The sequence below is a fragment of the Lagopus leucura genome, unplaced genomic scaffold, assembly GCF_019238085.1.
Source record: "Lagopus leucura isolate 7727_CA_CO unplaced genomic scaffold, USGS_WTPT01 Super-Scaffold_100008, whole genome shotgun sequence".
Lineage (NCBI taxonomy): Eukaryota > Metazoa > Chordata > Aves > Galliformes > Phasianidae > Lagopus > Lagopus leucura.
In genome coordinates, this window is record NW_024962265.1 from 24,696,866 (window position 1) to 24,722,162 (window position 25,297).

Consider the following 25,297-nt stretch of genomic DNA (forward strand, 5'->3'; position numbering starts at 1 on the left):
ATTCCATTCCATTCCATTCCATTCCATTCCATTCCATTCCATTCCATCCCATCCCATTTTTTCAGATTGTTCATTTTTACCTTGTCATAAGGAAGTTTTAATAAGTTTGCTACATTTCTCTATGCCTATTATATGGCTACTTCTATGGCTACTAACTTTCAGATCTAGACATACCGAGTAACTGATTGACACTGTGGTGTTAAAAGTGGCTAAATAACTTAAGATCACCTGAGGATCCAATTTAAGCTTAATCAGATTAATACAATCTTTCCGCCACAATGTAGAGTAATTATGGCTAGCAAAATGAAGATGCTAAAGGGCCTGGAGCATCTCTCTTAAAAGAAAGGTTGACAGACCTGAGTGCGTTCAGCCTTGAGAAAAGACTCAGAGGAGACCTTATTAATGTAAGTGTGGGAGTCAAAGGGACTTGGCCAACCTCTTTTCAGCAGTCTGTGAGGACAGGACAAGGGGAAACAGCCTTTAACTGGAGCACTGGAAGTTCCACACCAATTTTCAAAGAAACTGCTTCACGGTAAGGGTGACAGAGCACTGGAACAGGCTCAGGTTTTAAGACTATGAAAATAAGGAATTTGCATTTTGTATTTAGCAGTATTTAAGTGATTTTTTCTTCCATTAATTTTTACTTGCATTTTGAGTCAATGTACAGCTACATGTTGTTACGTCATCCTTTTAGCTCAAGTTCATGTCTTTTACTCTTCAAACTGCAAGGGTGCAATTATGTCCTACGAACAATCATCCCTTGTAGCTATAGCTAAAAGTCAACTCTGCAACGATAAAACAAGAAGGATGGATCAGATAAACTGGAGGGATGATAAAAGAGTAGAGATATCTTGGGATCTGTACAGATCATATCTTATTCTCCTTTGCCCAGTACTATTCAAAGCGTGAGCCACTGGATTTTGTTATACTCCAAAAAGTGTAAATAATGTACACCTATGCTTGTGCTTGCACAGTTAGGCATGAAATAAACTCAAAGATGTATGAGTATAAACTTGCTGCCTGCAGTTCGGTCCCACTTCAATGGATCTGTCATTGATGCATGTCTCCGTATGGCCCTGCAATTCTTTCTTTCTTGTAGTACTCTGCTATTATTGCCAGAATACAGTGTACAACCTCTGGAAATGTGAGCATAATAAAATTGTGTACAGTTATTAATACAGTAAGACTCAAATGCCCAACACAAAGAGTCACTAAAATAGTTAAAAAAACAACAACAAAATCCTCCAAAAACATCGTAGAAAAAAGTCTAATTACAATAGCAAAAATAATAAAATATTAAAAAAATGAATAACAGAAGTTTCATACTAACAATGACATCAATACTAAGGATGATATTCACATAATCTCATGCATTTTAAGTTTAAAAATATAAAAATAGAGGGTGTTTAGCTGTGGACTGCTACTCAAGCCTACTGTCTAGACCAGTGCTTGTCAAAACTGACAGTTCATCATTTTTTTTTTCTCTAGGACAGAAAGCACACTGTCTATGATTATATATAAGATACATTTTTATGGAATTTAAAATTCAATAAATAATCAGTAGTAATGAAATTAAAATCACAACACTACAACACTTAGAACTCCCATAAATAAAATGGGAAGACCTACTTGCTGCACTGCAGTAGCAGAAGCATTCTGAAGGCTTAAAGCTAATTATGTTTACAAATAAGGAAAAAAAGAAAACAAGAAAAACAGGAAACATTTGTCAGGTAAAGTGAACATTTTCAAAATCTTTTTAGAATTCTTGTTGACAGTTTCACTGGGAAAAGAAGTGATCTGAATAGCAAGGATTCTTCCCTGAAATTCTTCCCAAGGATTCTGAGTAAACTAGAAACATTTTCTGTGTAAATGGTATGCATCAACTTCTCTGATACATCAGATCTTAACTCACCAATACTGATAGCACTAAAACCATTTAGAGTGCCTGAAGTTCTGTGTCCAGTTTTGCAGCCTCCAGTGTAAGAGATATTTGGATATACTAGAGAGAAAGTCCAACAGAGAGTCACCAAAATGACGAATGGACCGGTACCTTTCCTTTGAGGACTGGCTGAGGGAGCTGGGACTGTTCAGCCCCAAGAAGAGGAAGCTCAGGGGGATCCTATCAATACGTACAAATATCTGAATGATGAGTGGAAAGAGGAATGAGCCAGGCTCAGGTCAATAGCACCCAGTGCCAGGCCAGAAAGCGACAGGCACAAACTGGAATGCAGAAGGTTTCCTCTGAACATCAGAAGCACTTCTGTGCTGTGCAGGTGATGGGGCTCTGGTAAAGACTGCCCAGATTTTGAGACTCCTCCTCGGAGACAGACCTTCAGAAGCTGCTTGGACGTGGGCCTGGGCACCCTGCTCTGGTTGTCCCTGCACAGCAGGGGTTGGGTCGGATGGACCCATGGGCCCCTGCCAACCACAGCCACTCTGTGGTTCTGAGTTTTTGTGTAAGAGCTAATCAATTCCGCATGTAATAATGGTATAATCTCTTTCTGTGGGATTTTGTTACACTAGAATTTATTTTATCAATAACGCTATTACTCCTCAATAATTTCAGAAATACTACCAGTAATTTCCCACCTACTATACATATAGAAAAAAAAAATACATCAGATATGCAGGATAACAAAATCTGCTAAGTACTGTATATTGGTAATCCAAACATTAAAAACAATTGGCAACTTTTGCCATTTAATTTATCATGAACTACATTACTGAAACCCAATGTATCTATCTATAATCTATCTATACATACATATATACATATGAATATTATTCTTAACAACTATTGATATGGTGTTATATCTGAATGCATTTAAGGATATTATTTATCACAAGAATTAAGTCTGAATTAATATCACTGATGTTCATTAAATGAAAGTATTCTAAAGAATCACTTCTAGAATATTTGTTTCTAGAAGTATCACTGAAGGATTACAATACAAGCTATAGCAACTTAGTCTAATTACAATGATTAAATAATCACTCAGACAACTCTATAAAAGTATTTCCCACCCAAAACAAACATTTTCCTAGACTAAACCACTTTGCAAGATGCTAAATTAGTGCGACTTTCCCAACATGGAAAAGAGACCCCTCTCTTAATCTTGGCTCTGAGACTTGTTGGGTCATGTCATATGCCAGGCCCTAAAATGGCTGCAATAATAATGATCTCATCAGTGGGCTGTTAGACTAATCCACTGCATTTTCAAGTACCGTGAGACAATCACCTCAACACTGTACTCTAAAACATTATAAAAGTGGGTATTTGGGGAAGAAAAAGAAGTATTTTTAATTTTGCCTCTTTCATCAGCATGTTTATTGCAGAGAAAAGTAAATTAATTGTACAGTAAATGTCTTCTAATTAAAAACTGCCCATATTTACTAATTTGAAGGTATTTCTTCTCTGTTTTACCAATAATTATGATGAAGCCAATACATTTTTGTATCTAATAACTTGAAAAAATAGACCATCCAAAACAATATGGAAGATATCACTACTTAGATAACGTCTACATAAATAATTACTTTTTGTTACATAAATCATTATTTTTCATTGTGATCCAGCTAGTGAGATTATAAGTATCCCACACAGTCATGCACTGAAAGTGAATTAAAACAGATAAAATATTGGGTATGTAATCTATATTTAAACAAATGACATTTACAATCTACTCATCAGAGTTTTCTGTTCATGAAACAAGTCATAAATACACAAGAAATAAAGTTTACTTTTGAAAAAAATAATCAAACCGTCATACCCTTTAAGGCATTTCATGTATATGCTCAAGTTTTAAGGAGATTTAAAATCTTTTTCAATTCAATTTATTTGGTGTAGTTTGCTTAAAAAAAATCTGTTCCCCAGAATTTTGCTACTGTTTTCAATGACTCCCTACTTTAAAAACAGAAACAAAACAAAAAAGAATGACATAAAAAAATCCACAGGAGTACAAGAGGCTGAGTTTTCAGGTTTTTACATTGGTGCACTTCTTCTCATATTAGTTCCTTTTCTAAGCTCCTCAAGCTTCACCTCTTCCAACAGAGCAGTGTCCCAAAAACTATTTTCTCTGAACAATTAAAAGCTTTCTTTGCCACAGTTTATTTATTTACGTTCTCACACTTAATTCTGCTTAAGAAATATAAAAGATGCTTCTTCCTTTCCAAAGGTTGCCTCTTGGCCCAAATGGCATAAAGAAATCACAACCTTCCAGCCTATGCATCTAGACTGAATAAAACCTTTCTGGGTTTAAATGTCATAACCATTTACACAGAATTTATGCATTAACTGGAGGGATAGAGTAAGTGTGCTACGCTAGCCATCATACTCAAAATGATGAGAGACTGTTATCCCATGGAAATGCAGAGCATCAGTATGTGAACCTTGAATCTTTCAATAGACCCCATATGGATAGTATTTCTAAATTAAGAACCAGAAATTTAGTGGCTTGATTATTTTTATAGAATCATTAAGGCTGGAAAAGACCGCTAAGATCACTTAGTCCATCAACACCATGCCCACTAAACCATGTCCTAATATTTTCCACTATTTCAGATGAGGTCTCACAGATATCACTCAGAAACAGCCTTAACACTTCCCTGTTTTGATTGGAAACACCTTTTAAAATTCATTTAAGATTGTGCATTCTCATCTATGTCATATCACTGGTAGTTCACAGTTACATAGAAACTAATAAACCAAGCTTTTCTCTTTCTTTTACATTGTAAAGGATGAACACAAGTTTAAGGCAGAAATGTGCCCTAAGTCCTAGACATACGGCCTTGTATTTTGCTGTACTTTCTAAAATTCATTAGAATTACTTTTTAAATTCTGTTCGTGATTCGAATTTATTACTTTATATTGTAGAAAGCCTCTTGTGATCACTCCCTCCCTCCCTAATTTCATTTCATGTGGTTCCAATTGTTATGTCAGACTTGTAGTTAAGTTACTCTTTTCTCACTCAGAATATTGCTTCAACTCTTCCTAATTGAAACTTTTGAATAGGTAGGCTGTTCTGAAAGTAATGCCTCCTATTTATTTCCTTAAAAACTACAATAGATACAAAGAGCACAATAACATCCGCCATCTCACGGTGCTCTCACATCCACTGGCTGGCCACCAGAAGTGTTCATCAAGCACTGATGAATATCAGTGTGTGCAATTTTTCTCACTCAGAGGAATTCAATGACACACCCTTGCTTCATATGTGCCTTCCATGTCAGATGCCATTTTGTGAGAATGCCCCTCTGCTGCCATCTGTCCGACAGCAACAACATGTAATGGAATACTGATGGGAAGGTTCAACCTCTACTGCCTTACCACCAACATCCACCTCTGATGTGATGGACCATCATTATAAAATAGGAGGAATTACTTTCAGAGCTGCCCTCTGAGCTGAGCCTTTGGAGCAGCCTGGATATATATATGTGTATGTACACACAGACAAGAATCAATCACCATTCACATCTGAATTTGCAGTATTACTTCCATTTCACAGGCATGCCCTCAAACAGGTTTGCCATGGGATCCTGAACAGATTTTGAAGCAGAAAAGCACACTGTTTTGTGGATGACTTCATACCATATTGTACTTCGAGAAATCTCTCTCTTTTAAGCATGAAACCTATAGACCAAATCTGCAAGCTAGATTACAGCTGCCTCAATTTGGAAATGACTGCTTTTGTAAGTACAGAGTTCATTTTGATATTTTTTTCTGGCATGTTGTGTTACTCTATTGATTCTCCTTAAAGTTATAAGGCTGCCTTTTCTATCATACTGAAGGCATTATTTCGTAAACAAACGGATTTATTGTGAACACATAGGGGAGAAATCTCATTCTTCATCTGCACATTAGGTTTGTAGTAAGATCCTTGAAGTATATTGATACTGTTGGCACAGCATACGGTTTCCTTTGTACACATTATTATCTTACAATTGCATTTGAAAGCTTCACATAATCAAGTAGCAAAACACTAAAGTAGTCTTTAGTATATTTTTCACCATTAATTCTATTTCATAACACCCTCATCTGTCTGTCTCAAGAAAATTATATTAGAAGCATAAGAAGGCATAAAAAGGTCTAGAACATCAAAGAGGCAATTGTCGGACAACCCCCTTCCCCAACAGTTTGTACAAGATGCGCTGATGTGTTTTCCCAATCCACCATATGACTGCTGCTTCAGCTTCACTCACATACTCTTCCTGTATACTACGGTATAATGTTTATGCATGTTCATTCAGATAATTTTAATTTAATTCTATTCAAAATGAAGATAAACCAAAACTAACACCAGCACTAATCTTGGCTTTCATTTAGATTCCTCATTAGCCTGCTCCTCGTGTCTCCAATAAAGTCCCCTTGAACGCACAAACTAAAAAAAAATCTTTCTACATAGTATTTAATTACTAGAAAATACTGTCTAGATGACTAGAAAATTTCAAGATAACAATTTATAAATAAAAGTTATCTGCACGGTGGAGGTTGGGATGGCTAAACAGGGAGACTGGACGTTCACATATGTGGAAAGGTGCATTCGCTGTTATCTTCACCATTTAGTCATAGAATTTTTAGATTGTTAGAAAATTTTCTTTACTTTTCTAATTGCCAGCTGAAATGAAAAAAGCCACCTGTGAAAAAAACAGAGGCTTAACAGTAATCTACCTTGAAAGTTTCAAAATATCTACATGTGGCCAGAATATTCATAAAATATTTTGTTCAGTTCTTTTTCCTGCATTGGGACACTAGAGTATTTTTTTTTAATCTCAAGAGTATAAAGAGCATCTTGCTGGAGTGGTGTGATTCTAAAGTGGTATAATTAGGGACCTGCCTGGGAGCAGGCCCTTTAACAGAGCCACTCACTATGAGGGAAGCATTCATGCGCCCCCCAGAGCTCTCCACCCGCTGGTCCGGGCAATGAGCCAGCTGGTAAGAATCAGGCCAATCAGGACCACTGCATGAGCCAGAATTACCTTAAAGAGTCCTCCACCTCCTATCACAATGCACACAGCAGAGAAGCGATGGTGCAGGCACTTGACTGGCAGGGGACAGGGCTCCCCAGATGTTCTTGCAAGGCAAAGGCACTTCTCCGTAGGGCATGGACTGCCATCATTCAGCATAGAAAAACTAGCCCATCCTTCCCATATGTAGTAATATTAACTGATATGAGACAGGATACAGACTACACTCCTGCAGAATGAGGAAAAGATGCATCTGCCGGTTTGCTACATAAAAACTGAAGCAAAAAGTTCTCCCCAGAATTTTTCCTTTCTGAATAAATGGAGTATGTGCGTTTGGGCTTCATCTCCCCTCTCCTCCCAGTCCCTCAAAAATTCTTACAGAATCAGAATCAGCACGAGATGAAGGTGGAAAGGTGTGATAGTGAAGGTGACAGTAGGTGACAGAAGATGAAGGTGACAGTAATGGAATGACACATCAGCCTGCTGCACAGACATATGTCTAATATTAACATGCCTCCTGAAATCTCTGATAATATTGTAATCCTAATTAGTATTCTGCATATTCAGTAAACACAACTTGCATAATGCTTCTTTCCTATGTCTCCCCAAATTTTTATACTGCAGCACTTGCTTTTGTGATGAAGAGCTGATCTCCACACTATGTAGGTTTTGTAGAGTGGATTTGTATCTATATAAATTTGGACTTCCCAACAAAATGTTATCACGGACACTTCCATTGTAAATCAGAGTTTTAACCAGCATTTTTTTTACTACTGTATACATTCCTCTGCCTTAAATGGACCTCTTGTCTCCTACATCACCAGAAGTTTGAACACAGCTATTTCCCTTCCCTCTATGCCTCACCTCACCTAAAAATAATTTCTCGCCTTCTCTCTCCATCTCTTGGGGTTATCCTTGTCTTTTGAGTGGGTATCACTGATGCAAATTTCTGCACCTTAGAGGATAACTGTGTATTCCTCCTAACAGACTTACAAGGAAAAATTGGACTTATGCCTTTCTAGCAGCTATCCTCCAAATTTAATTTACCCCAAGCCTCAATGTATGCTTATATGTAGGCCACATATTTCCTCCAGAATTATACTCAAGAGGGAAAAAGACTGTTTATCACTACTCTCCTCTTACACTCTATATTAGGAATTTGCATTTTTCTAAATCAGTGCTTTCTAGCATGTACAAAATCCTCCTACTTCCTATGCTTAGTAGCAAGCATTAGATAAACAGAAATATGTAGCACACAGTTTTTGGAAAGAGTTTGAGACCAGCTGGATTTGTTTCTATTTGTGTTGAACATAAAAAAGAAAACTCAATCTAAGTTAAACCCGTAACTGTTTTTGCCCTTTTTAAACTGAAACTTTTTTTACCTACTTTCTACTTGCACAGCTCAGTTGCAGTCAGTGCATGTTAAATCAGAGGACAACATTTAAAAGCACTGCTTTTTGCTTATTTTTACTCAATTCCCAATTTCTTATCTTCCAACAGCTCCTTACATATGTTTAAAAAAAGTAACTAAAAGTTACAATATTAATGATATGTTTGCTAATTTATTACGTGCAATGAATTTTAAATTCATTCAGACTCAACTACAGATCCAAAGGGAGATGACCAAACTAAAAGAGTAGCACAGAAGCAAGGAAATTAGGCAGATACATTCCCTGAAACAGACTATGAATATCTTCATGCTAAATTCTCCAAGAAGAGGAGAAAAGAGTGTACCCACAATAGCTGATCCACTCCTTTGTCTTTCACTCTCTATAGTTTATACTATATATAGTTCGTGTTCACCACTAATATCTTCTCTTTCCCATTGCTATCTAAAATCTATTCAAATCTCAGACACCATATAATATTCTAAATATTAAGGGTTTTTCAATGTAATTATTTTCCCTATTTTTTTATCCATAACATTATTTTCTACGATCAATGGACTTTGTCAAATCAGAGCACAAGATCATTTGAAATCTATGCTTATGCCTATATAATATGCTTTGCCTATATATATATTTTTTAAAGTGTTTCTGATAGCTAAATGCAAAAAAGATTAGGTAATTAAACTGAAATGTATACTTACTTGCCCAAATTTTATCAAATGATTGCACTTCAGTGAAGTGCTCATGCTAAATAAACAAAGCTTACCTTAACAACTCAACATGCCATACAGCATGATATTTATACAACAGGCTTGGTACACACTGAGCTTAACCATTTGATTCCAGGAGTCATGATTTCCTGACATGCCATCCTAATACAGAATGCATTAGTACTAATGTTGAAACAAAAGACCTACTAATATGAAGGAAAAAATAACTATCTAGTTCATTGTTGATATACTAACTTAAGGGATTGGAGACAGTTACCTATTTATTCTAACCAAGATAAAGTTCTGACTTTATGAAAATAAACTACTTCAATGGAGGCAGTATAGGTAACAGAAATAGCTAAGCTTTTCATAGCTCTTTGGCAAAAACAAATAACATTACAACTAACTGTCCAAATCCCTATGCTGTGTAACCTACAACAGTATCAGTATTGTGAGCAGATGAGTCTAAACACAAGGATTTGCCTACGTGGAAGAGAAATTGTAGTGCTGTACATGAACACCCACCTGTGGTAACTCTTAGCATTTACCTTTAAATTATGCTTGTGCTTTGCTCAAGTCTTTCTCACAACTGTCAGTGTAAGGAGAACGACAAAGCTGCCAGAGTCACAGCCCAGGCTAGATGACATGAGATTCTTGTGAGCCATAAGGACCGTTACTTCCTGCCACAGGAGAATGATCTACAGGTTGTAAGAACCAAACTGATGTTTTCCCCCTATTACTTACTGCAGAAATGCAGTAATATGGATTGAAATCCATGAAAGAGGTCAGCTCTCTTCACCACACCTCAATCACACCTTTTCCAGAAAATACGGTAAAACAAAAATCTGTACTATGGAAACCTTAACCTTACTTACGGCAGTAACTTTTCCAAGTAAATGCTATTATCTTATTATACTCAGGTTAACATTATCTTCAGCTCCCATCCCAAACCTGCCTTAGCTATTCTGAAATATGTCATCAACCAATGCATGTACTGACTGGATCCACTTGATGCATCAGTGTCATGACTGGCATATATAAACATCCTTCAAACACACTTATTTGGGTATCTATACATGAAAGTAAAATCGCTACTACAATTGGTACTCAAGCTTGTCAGATGGGATGTTTTTCTCCTCTGTTTTGCCTAAGACATGCTAATGATTATGCCATCTGCAGTCTGAAACCCAGAAAAATGTAAATCAGAAAGTAATAGTAGATCAAGATAAACGTCTGCACAAAAGGATAATCTTTGCTAGTATACTGTTAACTCTCTAGTATACATCTCTGTATAACTATCTAAATGTAAACCACTACCCCTTGAAAAAATATGGGAAAACTACTAGATAACGATTTTTTTTGCATTAAAAACTAATACAAATGGATTTGCTAACCAGAACACTTCTCTTTTAAAATCAATCATACGGCAAGCATATCGGTTTAAATCAGTTAAATCAGTTTAAAAAGATTTTTCATGAGAAGCATATAAAAAACATTCACAGTGTTGAAGAAAAATCCCAGAGGTTCTCTAAAATCATCCCCTTGGTAAAAAAACAGTAGAACTTGGCCACTTACCGAACACCCTGTTTTTGCAAAGTTGTGGACACAAATTTGAAGGTTTCTTCAATAAGTTTTCAACTTGCTGATTAGCTAGTAGCTGCTGTAGGTCACTAAAATACTTGATACATTACAGAATAACAGGGAGAACATGTATAAATGCAGCATATGGTACCTTCCCCCAGATATCCTTCAAATACAAGATGGCTACTAAAATTAATACCATTTTTCCTTTTTGGCACATGGAACAATAGTGCAGTTTACATCAAAATATGGAGCACATGAGAAGTGCAATGGCAAGGATTACCTAATACCCACATTTGCTTGCAGATGTGTGAGGCAGTTTTAAAATTTTTATAAGGTTTTTAATAGATTTATAATACAGTTCTACCATATCTCCGGTTGCTACATTAGTAAAATGGTCTGAAATTATCGGAAATTAGACATGCACTAATATGAAAATATTTTCAAATACTGAGAGAAGTCTGTTTCCTTAAGCACAAACACAAGCATTTTTCATCTTTTTTTATCTTATAAACCCCAAATTACTTATACATATTTTGCAATTCCTACTGCTAGGAGATTTTGGCCAAAGTTACCATTAAATCTGGCATAATAAAATAATAGTAATGTACAAGTTTATGACCCATATTACAGTATTTGGTTAAACAGGCATCACGATGCTCAAAATGTGAATTTCCACTCCATAATGAACAATGAAAAGCTCTGCAGTAACAGTAAAAGACAGAAATAGAAAAGCTCCAAGGACTCATTTTCAAAATCTTTATACATCCTTTCCACTAAAGAAGAAAATTAAAACGGAGTGCGCTCATACCTGAATTTACATGTTATTTGATACATAAACCAAAGTCTGGAAGCATATTCCATTTTCCTCTCATATAAAAACGAACCAAATGAAGTGTCCAAGGCTAATGACAGGCACTGAACACATACTGATCATCAAAGGAAAAGTTGGAAAACAAGAGCAATAATCTTGGCTTTAGGGAGCACGTAACAATTTTGAAAAGAAAATTATTTGCTTTATTTGCTTCTTCCTGCCTCGTAAGTATGGCCCATGAGGCACTGAACCTTCTTGGCAAAGACAAAATACAAGCCATCTCTATAATACACCAGCCCATGACATTTATAAGGCATCAGGCCAAGGTTAGTCCCGTGGGAGTAGGAAAGCACAAGACTTCCTTTCCCCATCTCATCATCCCTTTGGGTTGACTGTGTGACTGCCTTTGTCTCCAGAGATGGTTTTCTTTCCTTTCATCAATGCCTACCACAAGTAGTGCATCCCCACATCCCTTCAGCCTTGAAAAGATTCACCAATGGGTGGAAGATATAAACAGAGATGTAGGGAGCTATCGAAATGCTGCAGTTTACAAGTTGGAGATTTAGAGTAAGCTAGCATCGCTGACAAAAATATACTGGGAAAACTGACACTTTTGCTTGTTCCATATAATTCTCTTAGGATCTGGTGTAGGCCTATTTAGATACCTCAGGCTAGAAGGACCTTGAACACTCCCTGTACAGACCTTGCCTTTCAGAATAAGGAGCTGGGGGAACTACTTTCACCATATTCATTAAATCAATTATCTTTACGATTCGACCCTTCAGGGTCACCAATTTCCCTTCTGAAAATTTAGAAAAATACACAATTCATAAGCTGCTGGATTTACGACTATTTTTCTTGCGTGCCCGCAGCCCAGAAGAGATTAGCAAAGTGAAGTCAAAACTGAGTAGAGGGAAGCTGAGATGGTCCCAGGACTCTACACCTCCAGATTGGACTACAAGTATAGCATGGCAGAATGCTAACTTGAGATGTTTGGGTTTTTATGTTATTTTAGTTGTTGGTTGTTTTTTTTTTCCATTTTCTTTATTTGCTTTCTGATGTTTTCCTTTGGTTTTGAGCTTTAAAAGTAAATTTGAAGAGAGATGATGTGAAATATGAAATTGTGTGCCGTGCCTACCATTCCTTCATGAAATTTCACCAAGAAAAAGAGGAGTATGTAAACTGTACACAAAAATTGCACAGGTTAACAAACTTTACATTGTTCCACCGATGCAAGATTAGACAAATTGTAATGTCTGGAGCTCTCCCTCCATTATGCTCCACTAAAACTAAAAACCAGATTTTTAAAAAATGTTATTCTGTCAAAAAGGAGGGATTCCCAAAGGTAGGTGTTATACTTATTTACTAAACAAAACAAAACTATCACTTATGATCACCCTTTGTCTGCAACAAACTGCAATTCAGCAATTAAAAACCGCTAAACACAGTCTATATGCCATGAGAGAACCAGTTTTGTCAGAAGAATGCAATTTCAAACTCAGAATTCATAACAAATGACCTAAAACCTCAAAAAATTTTCAAAAATAAAATGCTTCCCATCTGCAAACAGTACAGTATTCTTACCAATGATGAATTTAAAATAATTATTCAGTGCTTAATCTCCCCCAAAATATCTGAAGCCCAACAGCATCCAAGTGTGAAAAGCTATGCCATGTTTTTTCAAAACACAGAAGCAACTCTTCTATAAATTCATGCTGTTGGTACTTCCTGAATAATTTACCATTTGTCACTTGCATATAGTATTGATAGCCTGTCTTGCTTATTTCTTCCTGGGTACCATTTCACTCCTCATCTTAACACAGCTACTTTTACAATTTAATCTATGTATATATATAAACATATCGTGCCAATCTTGCAACATACCTATCAATAATTCATTAGAGCCATAGCTATTCAACTCAATCCGCACAGATGTTTATTGTAACAGACCTTTCAAGTATCTATAATCACAAAACGCCTTTCTACCTTCTGATAAATTCTGCCTGTGAATTAAAAGTCACCAGCGTGAAGGGCTACCTCCTCCTTTGTACAAATACGCAGCACTCGGCATCAGAGCACAGGCACCAACACACACACCACACGTGTGAGCAAGCACAGCACTCTTCCTTCCAAGTGAGGCCCCAAAGGCAATGATCCTTTACTAACCTGCAGTGGTCTCTGTTTATCAGTGCCTTTAGGAGACTTCAGTCCACTTGTCTGTTGCTGTAAAAGCAGCTGTCTTGCTGCCTGGAGTGCCTAAAAGTTCATATTAAAAAAAAAAAAAAAAAAAAATGTAAATAAGTTCCGCCATTTCCTAGAAAGAGATGAGTTAATCATTGTTAATGTTAGGTAAAAGTCCAATCAAACAAATGCAATCTTTGATGTGTATTTGCTAGATTTCAGGAGCCAGTTTGCATTTGTTTTACTTGAAGCATAAAAAAGGTCCTCTGAAAGTATGCATATAGGACTTCACTAGAATTTATGGATTTATGGATGTACATGAAATCCTGCAGGAAATAAAGTTAATTTGTTTAAAGTGCTTGAAGAGGAAAAATCATAAACTGCATCAATAGCCTCATTTCCACAAGGAACTTGTCTTTGAGTGTTCAACTAAAATGCCCACTCCCTTGTAAATTATCATTCAATTTGCATTTTCATATTACAATTTTGAAGCAAAAGCAAGTAGACTTCAAGTGTTACCGGAAGCTGTAATTAAATTTGACAAATCAACATCAGATTATCTTGAAAGCGAATTAATAAGGATATTCATTGAAGATTAAAAACAATTTTTGTACTTACAATTCAAGGAGAAACCTCTCCTTTGACAAAATAAAGTGCAGTTTTAATGCCAAATAAAAATGAGTGGTTTTAATTTGCATTTTTAGGGAAATCGGAGAACAAAGAAATTATTCTCCAGCCAATCAGAGCAGGCTCTGGGATGACAGCATCCCAATCAAAATATAAAATGTTTTCATTTATTTTGTGTTTTCATTCCAACTCAGCAAAATACAGTTAAACATGTGAAAAGTAAACAAACGCTCAATTTAGCCAAGGAAGGCTAAACATTATTTTTCCTTGTAAAATTTTTTAAATGCCAAGTATTATAAAATGATATTTATTAAGAAATGAAAAACAAAGGGACATTTACAGTGAAACTGCCTACTCTTTTTCTTTAAAAATCAGTCCAGTAAATAGAACCTGCAGTTTTACGATGCATCACCCTATTCTTTACGTTAGTCAAAACGCACTGTACATAGAAAACACTTCAAAAAAGGCGATTTGATCAACATTCCCTAAAATAATAAAGATTCCCAACTGATAAAGAAAGGTACAATTTTGATTAGACTCAAATGAGCTGGTTTTTAAGATAGTTTCTAGTATCCATGACAACAGTTGCTTTGACAAGATGTGCATATGGCATTACACTGCCAGCTGGTGTGAACAATGTTTGAACTACTGCATTGAGATGCTGAGCAAACAGAAAAAGTTGCCACGTCTTAACCCTCAGGGAAAGCAGTCATCCCCTGATCAATTATGAAAAGACAGAGAGAGGGCTGCTACAGTCTGGCTCCAAGCAAGTTTTCTGAGGAGGCAGGCAGACACAGAAAACCAAAGTAAACAAACTGAATGCACTAGCACCATCTCCTAACAACATTGATTCGTCTCCCTGTAGAAGGCTCTGGTACAAAGTTTGCAGAGCATACTTTTAACATTTGGAGACATTCTCACAACAATCCCCTTATTGTTTCATCAAATTCTCAAGTAATTACAGGTCAGCTTTACAAAGACTATACATTCCTCCGAACCTAAGCAACCAGACACACATAACTAGCTTTTCCCCTCCAAAAATAAATAAAAGTTAACATATTTCAAAGTGCACTTGAAATATTTTGTTACTAAGGAGTCACTGGATGCCTGGTTTCCTGTGTGAACAGTGTAATCTTTTCTGCACTCACAGCTCTTGAGCAGACCCTGAAGGGCGGCCCTGCTCTGTCTGAGACCAGAGATAAATATCAGTTGATTTTGGGGGCACCAGGAACTGGTCCCAAGATCTTGCATACGTTTAAACAGAAAACATGGAATAAGTGCATGAACAGAAGATCTACAGCAAATTTATAATCCTTCCTAATCTTTAGAACCGTCTGAAAGGGAAATTTGATTGAATGAGAGAAAACTATTGCGCTTCCGAATTAATAGGAGGCTGTACAGCGAAACCACCCTCCCCAAACAGAAGAATTTTGCTACAAGAACAACTGAAGAGATCCAGAATTAGATGATTGGGGAAAAAACACCCATAAAATAATTATTTTTTTATTTATGACAGTAGCAGAAAATTCATTACATGGGCTTTATATGGGAAAGAAAGTGCAATTCTCTAATGCCAATGCATACTGTCACTGCAAGTTGTTTCAGTGTCCTCATCCCCCTCAGCAGTAGAGTCATCTCACGCCAATACAAAAAAGAAGCAAGCAAGCATCTGGTAAAGCTGTACATTTAGAGTACTTGAAAATGAGAGGATTATAGTATGATGTGGCTTATATTTAAGCTAGCCAGTATAATTTCCAATTGTGGCTTGCATACTCCCATGGAATCAGTGTAAGAAAATATGAATTCCTACCACTAACTACAAAGAGTCCCACTTTATGAAGAAGCAAGACAGCACAACAGGATATGTTTGCACAAAAGCCTCTTCTACTTAAATTATTTTGATTTATATACGCTGGTTGAGATATTTTTAAAGGAGTAAAGGCTCATCTTTTAATACAGAATGACTTACAAATGATGACTACCTGAATACTTCAGTGATCTTATTGTGGCAGTTTAGATTACTGTAAACACCGGAGACAGAAAAAGAACAGAAAACAATTTCAAGAGATCAGAGATGATTTAAAACTCATAAGGAGAAATCACTGTCAGCCTTTGTTCTTATAGACGTTGTCATATAGTACTTTTTCCTCCCAGTGTGCCACTTAACTTTAGATACTGCTACCTCGTAAACAACCTCCCAGAAACACATCGTTCATTTCAAAGAATTATTACTGACATTATTCATATGTGAGGACTATGAGACTGTAGAACATTCAATTCTACCAATTCATTCACTGCCACTGCATCTTTGCAAAACAAATTGACAGCTTGAAAGTGTCTTTCAAAATTAATAGTTTAACTTGTACACTTAAAGCAAGCCCCAATCCCACATATCATCTCTTCAATGCACTAATTTGATAATAAGCTGTGGTCTAAAAGCAGTTCAGTGAAGACAAACTAGCAGATGTTTGTAAGTCTGGCAGATCAAAATCATGTTGTGTCCTACCTCAAATTAACAGCCTACATTTGGTAGGTACTTTTCCTAAATTGAGCTATATAAACTAGTAAAACAATACAAAAAAAAAACAACAACAAAAAAAAAACAAACATAGACAAAAACAACAAAAAGAACCGAGGATTAGAAATAATTTTAATAATGCAAATGAAAATCATTATAATGCTTTAAGTAGCGTCTGTATAAGCAGGAAATTTGGGCATATGGTTTCCAGAACTCACTGTGTCTTCTAGTAAAATATTTATAGGGAACACTACTTCTTAATATTTACTGCACAGCTTTGGCATAGCTGAAATGTAAGCAGAACTAAAATGAAATTAATTGCATATAACTCACTCTATTAAACTTGATAAATTGCAGTAGATTTTGTAATTTGTTGGAAATAATTCTAGGAGACACAACTTGCTTTTATTTTGTATTCCAAACCGTCATATCTGATTTAAGAATGTCTTAGAATCATTTGTAAAAGTTTTCTCATTTTAATAAAGTGAAAGTTGCCACTAAAAGGAAGTAAAGTGATCATGTTGTTTTTTTATAAAGTCAACATAAGTGTATTTTTAGGAAACAGATGTCACTCATATCTTTCCTTTAAAAATAGGAATGTTTAACCTATCAGCCTGTTGCATTTGAGTCGCAAAAATGAAAAATGACATCTACGCCCATTAATATCGTCAATGTATAAACAGCACAGCGTGACACATTCTTGAGAGCTGAAGGCTACAAAATCTCTCTGAAACATAAATAACAAAGCACTCAGAAGCATATTTGATGTTGATATTCATCTCTGAGAAAAACACTGCTGCCTAGGCTTCTTATGAAAATAGATGCAGCCCAAATAGATCTCCTGTAATTGGTTTCAGATAGCGAGGTCAAAAGAAATATGATACAAGAAACTATTATGTGGAACAGGCGAAACAAGAATGTTTATACAGGCACTCCCTATTTATACTGACAAGAGGTGTATGCTTTGCAGATAACCAGAACCAAAAATCTTGCCAGAAGACAACCAGATTCTGTCCTTTTTCTAACTCCAAATCCCTGTTTTATTTTTCTCGTATGGCTGCATACTCTAACATTCCAGCTGAACAAAAAAATAAGTTTCTGAACATTAAATAACTTTCCAAATGGCTGCATATGTCAAACAAGAGTCATCTCGCTGGTAGCACTATGGAACCGAAACGTATCAACATGCTAAGCTGGATTTAAGGCCAAAGACTGCACTGCACTGGTTGAATAACAAGTTAACCGAATGATTACATGGCCACATTTATTATAAAAATCACTTCAGTAGAACCTCTGCCCCTCATGTCCTGCTGTGTCCATCCTCCAGCTGGCTCAGCCCAAGAAGCTCAGAATTACCTACAGTCATGTGAGATCTGTGAAAGACTCTGACAGAAAGATAATGCCGCTCAAAGCTCTCTAATAGCCTTCCAATGCTACTGCTGAACTTTTGTCTCTCGCTGACTGTATTTTCTCCAAAAGTTCTCTAATGACTATCACAGCCAGCCAGCATGGTAGCTTATAATCTTTCCAAATGGGGTAGCAAAGCATTTAACTCTATTCAAAGAATCTTTAATTTAAGACTATCCATCTGCTTTCCAACTGCAGCCCCTCCAGGAGAGCTGACAGGAAAAGCCAACACCCGAATGCATCTTTATTTACCTTACTCAGCAACACTAAAGTACACGAAGAAGATAAAATCTTTGTCTCTAAACCGTGTGGGAAAGATAAAACTCTAAAGCCTGCCTGCTGAGGACAAATGTGCCCATCTGAGAGCCCATGAAGTCAAGTCCTTGACTTCACAAAACTAAAATACAAGCCACATAACCAGCCTAATTTCATTTATGAATGGTAGACTGAACAATTATTACAGAATTTTCTTATAGAAGTACAAACATGGTAACAGGTAGCTAAGGCTGTATTCCTCTAGGAATACATCATCAAAGAAATCAAAATGATCACTAAGAATTAAGAAGAAATTCACTCAATTAATCCAGCATCAAAAACATGTGAACAATCCAACAAAAAAAGATGTGTCAGTCTTCTGCATATCCATTAGAGGCTGTAGACAGCCAGAATCTGCAACTGGCTCAATTTCAGCAGTTGGACTGCAGGGTGTTTCAGGTGCACCTAGTAGTAGAACGCAAACCTGTAAGACATAAAAATGCTTAAAACTGAATTAATTTCAAGAAGAGGAAACAGCACTGAATGCTGCTTTACCAACCAGAACATTCCTACCACAAGTATGTGAGACAGAAGGACAGAATTCAGCAAATGACCTTCCTCAATTGCACTTCCAGAAGGTGGTGGTGGCCACTGAATGCTGTACTGAGCTTAAGCCTACTGGGTGTGTGAACACTGAATATAGTTGAAAATATCTACCGTATTGATGCTACAGGCATTCATGGAAAAAATGCTTGGTTCCTAGATCTGAATGGGATCATGGATGAAAGAGACCCTGAGCTGCTCACGTGGGAAAATACTGTTTGTCCAGGACAGCAAACCTCTGTGCCTGGAGAATTTCAAGATAAAAAGACGTGGAGAGACAGGTGGCAAGCGGGCAGAGCTGTTCCGGATCACCATTTTCTAACTTATGTAGCTATGCTCCTCATGTGCCTCATCTCAGGAATGTTAGAATTTTACTCTGTCTGGATCTCATTTCCTTGGAGTGAAAGCATTTATTTTATTATTTTATTTTGCTGGGGATGATTCTGCCAGTTTCAGCATTCTGAGGGTCTGATTTTGATTCAGATTCATGATCCTCCCTGCAGTACAAACAACAATTGAAGAAAACATCTTCAATCTACCTGAGTTTCTGTTCTTCCCTGATGTTATCCAGGATTCATTTGCAACTGAAGAGAAAAAGTAACAGTAATAAACTGATGAATGCAACATGAAGTCTCATAATGCTGTTTAATAAAAGGAAATTAATCACATAATTGTCATAAACCTATTTTCAAACAGCAATCTATCAGGGAGAAATTATGCATCTGTAGTTATTGACCTTTCATTTTACCATGACTGATTCGTAATTAGACTAGTTTTGTGAAAAATAATAGTTAATTACCAGATTTTTTTCACTCTAATTGTTTTGGCAATTTTTTTTTTTTGTTGTTTTGTTTCTGTTTTGTTTTATGGGATACCTTTTCCCCATGTGAAATATGCTAAATCAATACAGAGCACTACTAAGCAGCAAACATATTTCATTTTATGAAGCCAAATTTAGCTTTCCTCTATATAACCCAATCTAACAGATACTAAGTGCTGTTTCAAAAACAGCATTTTTCCTGCTCGTTTTTTGGTTGATCTAAAACTAGGCACAAAATACCCCTAAAAGCGGCTTGTTTCAACTCCTGCAGTTATTAGGAGGGCTTTTCCCTTCAGACATCAATCTGCATTGTTCATTATGGATACATGACAGACCATGCGTAACATGTTCCATGAGAGAAAACTTAAATGGTGTCTCAGAAACTCAAACCACCTAAGAATGTGAATGTCAAGGGTTAGGAGAGATGTGGGCCCATAGCACAGAAGTTGCACTCTACTCTGACAATTTTCTTCCTTTTATCCTACATTTGTGAACTTACCTTTCCTTTAGCAAAGACAGGACAAGGCAACTCAACTTTATTCATACTACTTACTCTACATACTGACTAACTGAATTAACTACAGGAAAAACAAAAACAGTGTAAACACCGAACACCAGTGTCAAAAATTGACAACTGCCCTGCCACAACTATTTAGTGCCTTTCAGACAGGTAGGGCATGCAGTAGAAAAAATGAAAAGTTGATCTCATGTAGCAATGGCTGCATGTACCAGTCCTTCACATGAAAGTTAGCATCAACTATTTCACATGAAAATCAGCTAGCACTTATGCAAAAGCTATTTAATTGTGATGGGTAAATCAGCCATTCCAGGTGTGAATTCAGAAAAAAAGAAGATTCCTAGAATTATAATGCTTTCATAGATAATACTGCATTCATATTGTATACATAATATTGTACGAAATTATACATCTTACAATACACATTTTACAAATGTATATGAATACTTGATTTGAAACGTGTTGGTTAATAAAAGACCTTTCAGGTCTGTCAACTGGAGACTTAACTTACTGGCTGTGGAGACTACTTCCAGATAAAGCAATCTGGAATGGAACAGTGTTCGCTTAGGTGGAATATAGTTGGATAATTTATTAAAAGGAAAGGAACTGATGCAAATGAAAACAAGAGCGGCCCCATCCGTACTAAAATCAAAACACAGAGCAACTGTGGGAGGAGGAAAAAGCATAACACCAAGGGAAGCATGTAACAATAGGCTTTTGGAAGGCTGCGCTTTCAACTGATATAAATCTGAAAAGAAAATTCAGAGATTAAAGACAATGAAATCTTCATGGAGATCTTTAAGCAAATGATCAACAAAAGTCACATACTGAAGATATAAGCTAAAGCACAAGGTGAGATAGCTATAAAACAAAAGGAAACAAGTACTCATTTTGTTCTGGCCCAGAGCAAGACTCCCAGATTAGAATGTGAAATCTGATAGATGTGAGGTTTGATTATTTTTACTAAGTAATATCGAGATGTAAATTTTGACTTGTAACAGAGTTCTGGCAGAAAGCATCCTAATACCTGATTCCTCATTCTCATGCCCTGCAAGCTATAAACCAAAGCTATCCATCAAACAATATGAATCTACATAGTGCCAAAGTAATTATAAATAAACTTACAGTAATTGTAAGAATCAAAGTCTCTCAGCCACTCAAAAAGTGAAGAATTCTATATTTATTGAACAGTCATTGATTTGAAGAAACCCAAATATTTGGACAACAGTTGGTTTGATTTTCCACTGCCCTAACAAATCCATAGCCAGACAAATGAGTTAGAATGCAGCTACAGAAGAAATACTATCAAAATGGTCATACCAGGTTTAAATTGAATGGGAGGAAGGCACAACAGCCACTACTGAAAAATCCAGTGAGAATTTGTGGAGAAAAACAAAGTTGACACCAGGGTTTCATATTACATATAGTAAATATAAAGTTTATTTTAAAATTATTTTTAATTGATCTTATTGCTGAAGCTTATTTATAAGGACAAAATTTAAAGAAATCTCAGATTTAGAATACGTATTTAAGATGACAAATATTAAAGATGTGAGTCAGCACTGTCATATTATATAGGGATATACACACAGAAGTGTCATATAAAACAGGCACTGCATTTCTTACACTTTATTCAATTTTTTTAAAGAGTCAGCTGGAGAACTGTAACCATTTTGGGGCACAGTGCTTCAAAGCAGTGGACAATCTGAACAGTGGCCAGAAAAGAGCAGTAAGAGTGACCAAGAAATCCAATCTTGGAATAGCAAAATCTGATGATAAAAAGAGAAAAAAAAATAGCATAAGGTAATAGGAGCCTTCAACAAGTATCCATGCAGAAAGAATTAATTGTACAGCATGGGTAAGACAAGTAGAAGCAACCTTACAGAATTCATGGAGGCCTAATTACACCGAAGAATAAATGTTTAAGAATCCTGAAGGAGTACAATACATTCTGTAGAGAATGCAGAATCTTTGTCATTGGACCAGTTTAAGAAACATCATCAGGAAAAATAGTGATTATGCTCTGGGACAGAGATCTTCACTAGCACCTTCCAGCCCTATTTTATTTGATTGCATGGTTCATTTGATTCCCGTGAAAGTACGCCAAGTTCGGATTACTGTGATGTCTAACACCTTGCTACATTTCAAATAACACCATGCTCTCATAAACTGAGTATCACAAAGCTTCAGCTTGATTTGTTTCTACGGTAAGTTAACAGCAGTATGAGCTGTGCCTACAGAATCACACTTTGGAATTTTCCGATATTAAGTGGACATGTTTGCGTTTATGAGACTAACGTCGAGATTTTGAACCAAACACAGAAGTAGTGAAGTAGTTTATACAGAATGGGTTAGAATGGGATATGGGTTAGAATTAAGCACCCTGTGTGCCCTAGCAGCAGTTTGATCCGCCTGGCCAGAAATTTTCTGTTCTCACCGCCAAGTGAGGGCATGACAGTAGCAGAAACCAAGATTTTCCTGATCCTACATTTCTTCATGTAAATAGAGGCCCTCCTGAAAAAGAGAGATATGATGAGGACAGAAAAGCAAGGGAAGAATGGGGTCTGAAGCACATTTTGACCAAGTTGTACAGTTCCACGCAAAGCAACTAACTGCATAATTTATTCTGAATTTAAATCTAGAGCTACAAGGTAAAACACAGTGAGTATCTTTGATAAACTGATTTCAATCATGTTTTTACAAAACAATTTGATAAAAAATCACTACAGCCTAAGCCACTTAAAAAAGTCACCCTTTATTGCTAAAACTAAATCAACTGAAATCCTACTGAATAAACATGAATGTAAAAAGGATATACAATGATGGTACTTTTATTTGTAATTTTTCAGTGGTTTTGCTAATCCTTTTCTTGGAGGGAGAAGCACATTCCCCTTTGGATTTGGAGTTAAAAAAATAAAAAATAAAAACACCAATACAAGAGCAAGAAGAACACTATGCAAATAAACTGCCCATTTGCTAGACACTGGCAACATTCAGTAATATTCATGAGTGTCTCGATAACACAAAGCTTAAGGCTTGATCAAAACCACTTGGAATAATTCTGCAGCATTAAAATCTGTTTCTATGTATGGACTGTGAGGCTCCAGGGGAATCTCTGTGCCGTGATCACAAATCAATTTATATGTCCGTATGTGCGAAGTAACACATGTATTCACACACGCATTCAACTGAATACCTGTTTTCTTGAAGGAAATGCTTATGATCTGTGGAAAACCTAACAAAAGCAGCAGTGGTTAGCTCTGGATCTTTCTGAAAAAGTTACTGCACTTGTGGTCTATACCTGGACTGCCTGGATTACTCTGGTTGCCTTCCTCTCAGACTGCTTTTAACTCCTTTGGTGCATCTGATTTCATCTTGACCTAGCAGGCACAACTCAGACCAGAACTCTGTATCTCTGAAGAAGGCAGTGCAGCAGAAAGAGTCCCAGTCCTCAGGATCTCACTGCATTTGGCAAAGGAGTTTGCTCTGAAGGGTAGTCTTAATAGACTGTAGAGCTGAGAAAGAATTCTCCACTTTGGGGACTTTTAAGAGTGAAGATTGTAACACAGAGAAATGACAAAGAGCTTTAATTTTAAGCTAAAATGCAAGTGAAGACAGGCAGGCAAATGTCCTCAGGCTCCTCATCCTAGTTTCAGCCCTTGTGAGGAGATCTGGTAGGGAGTATATTCTTTATGATTAGAAACTTGAAGGGATGAAAAAGAAAAGACCTGAAGCTAGTAAAAATGTTTTGCAGAAGATGAACAGAGAGACATTTTGCAATTCCCAGGGCATTTAGGTGCTGGAGAAATGATAGCAACTGTACGAGGAATTCCCAAGGAGTATACATGAGCAACACAACAGGTTAGGCAACTGAATTAAAAGTAGGTGTTCATCAAGCTTGCCCAAGGAAAAATAATCCTTATTATAGTGTCTTGGTACCCACAGTAATATTCATAAATGGCAAACTAATCAAGGAATTATAATAATAAATATGCTCGGGGACATTATCACCTTTAGATGAATTTGTAAAAAAACAGACACACCCAGCTGCCTCTGTGCCAAACATATGTAATACTTCACATGAGATGAAGTCTCTTCTGGCATCAGATTTTAAGAACTTCATCAGAACCACGCAGTATACATTGCATCATAACTATGCACATTAAAATAAACCACCAGCAACTTAGTCACATGATCAGAATATGCAGAATAAGTTCAGATAGAAAATTCACTCCTATCCTTCCAAGTACTCTTCTGCGCTACAAAAATTTTTATTTTATTTTATTTTATTTTATTTTATTTTATTTTATTTTTTACCAGTCCTCTGTCATATCTGGTCATCAGCTTCTTGCAATCAAACCTCAGTTACCAGCCTTTTGTTTTAAAGCCATGTCTCAGTACACATTGCATCTAGCTCAGATTTTATGTCCTTTAATTTTTCACATCTTTTCCATAACACCTGCTTGCATCTTTTTGTAACGTTTTAAACCTCATCAATTTCTACAATTCCTCTCACAACCTTGAGTTTTCTTCCACAGATTTCTTCATGTACAGATTCAAATCATCACCACATATACTGTGTATGTGAATACATATTACTGTGCTGCTTTCTCCTCATCTACTCTGCCTGTGTAACCCGCATCCCAGAACTGTATCACCCACACAGGAGGAGCCAGCTTGTCACCTGCTTCCCCACATGGCAGCTGGACAGCATGGGAAGGAAGCAACAGAAAGCTCCATCTCCCACTTCATGCACAATTGGAAACTAGTATCTACCCATGCAGTAATTTTCTCATGCGAGTTAGTTGTTTTCAGTACTTTTACAGTTAATTTTGAATAGTCAGGTTGGCATTTTGGATTAAGTAAAACCATAGTGGTACTACAGAACTCTGAGACATCGTTCTTTGGATTAA

General features: G+C 36.4%; 1 protein-coding gene across 1 annotated transcript in view; it reads right to left on the minus strand.

The window, feature by feature from the left end:
- FOXP2 (forkhead box P2) overlaps positions 1-25,297 on the minus strand; it is a 336,972-nt gene that overhangs the window by 106,860 nt on the left and 204,815 nt on the right. Inside the window, exon 4 of the mRNA XM_042872472.1 lies at positions 13,623-13,712. Coding sequence (XP_042728406.1) covers positions 13,623-13,712 — 90 coding nt within the window. The remainder of the gene's footprint in view (positions 1-13,622; positions 13,713-25,297) is intronic.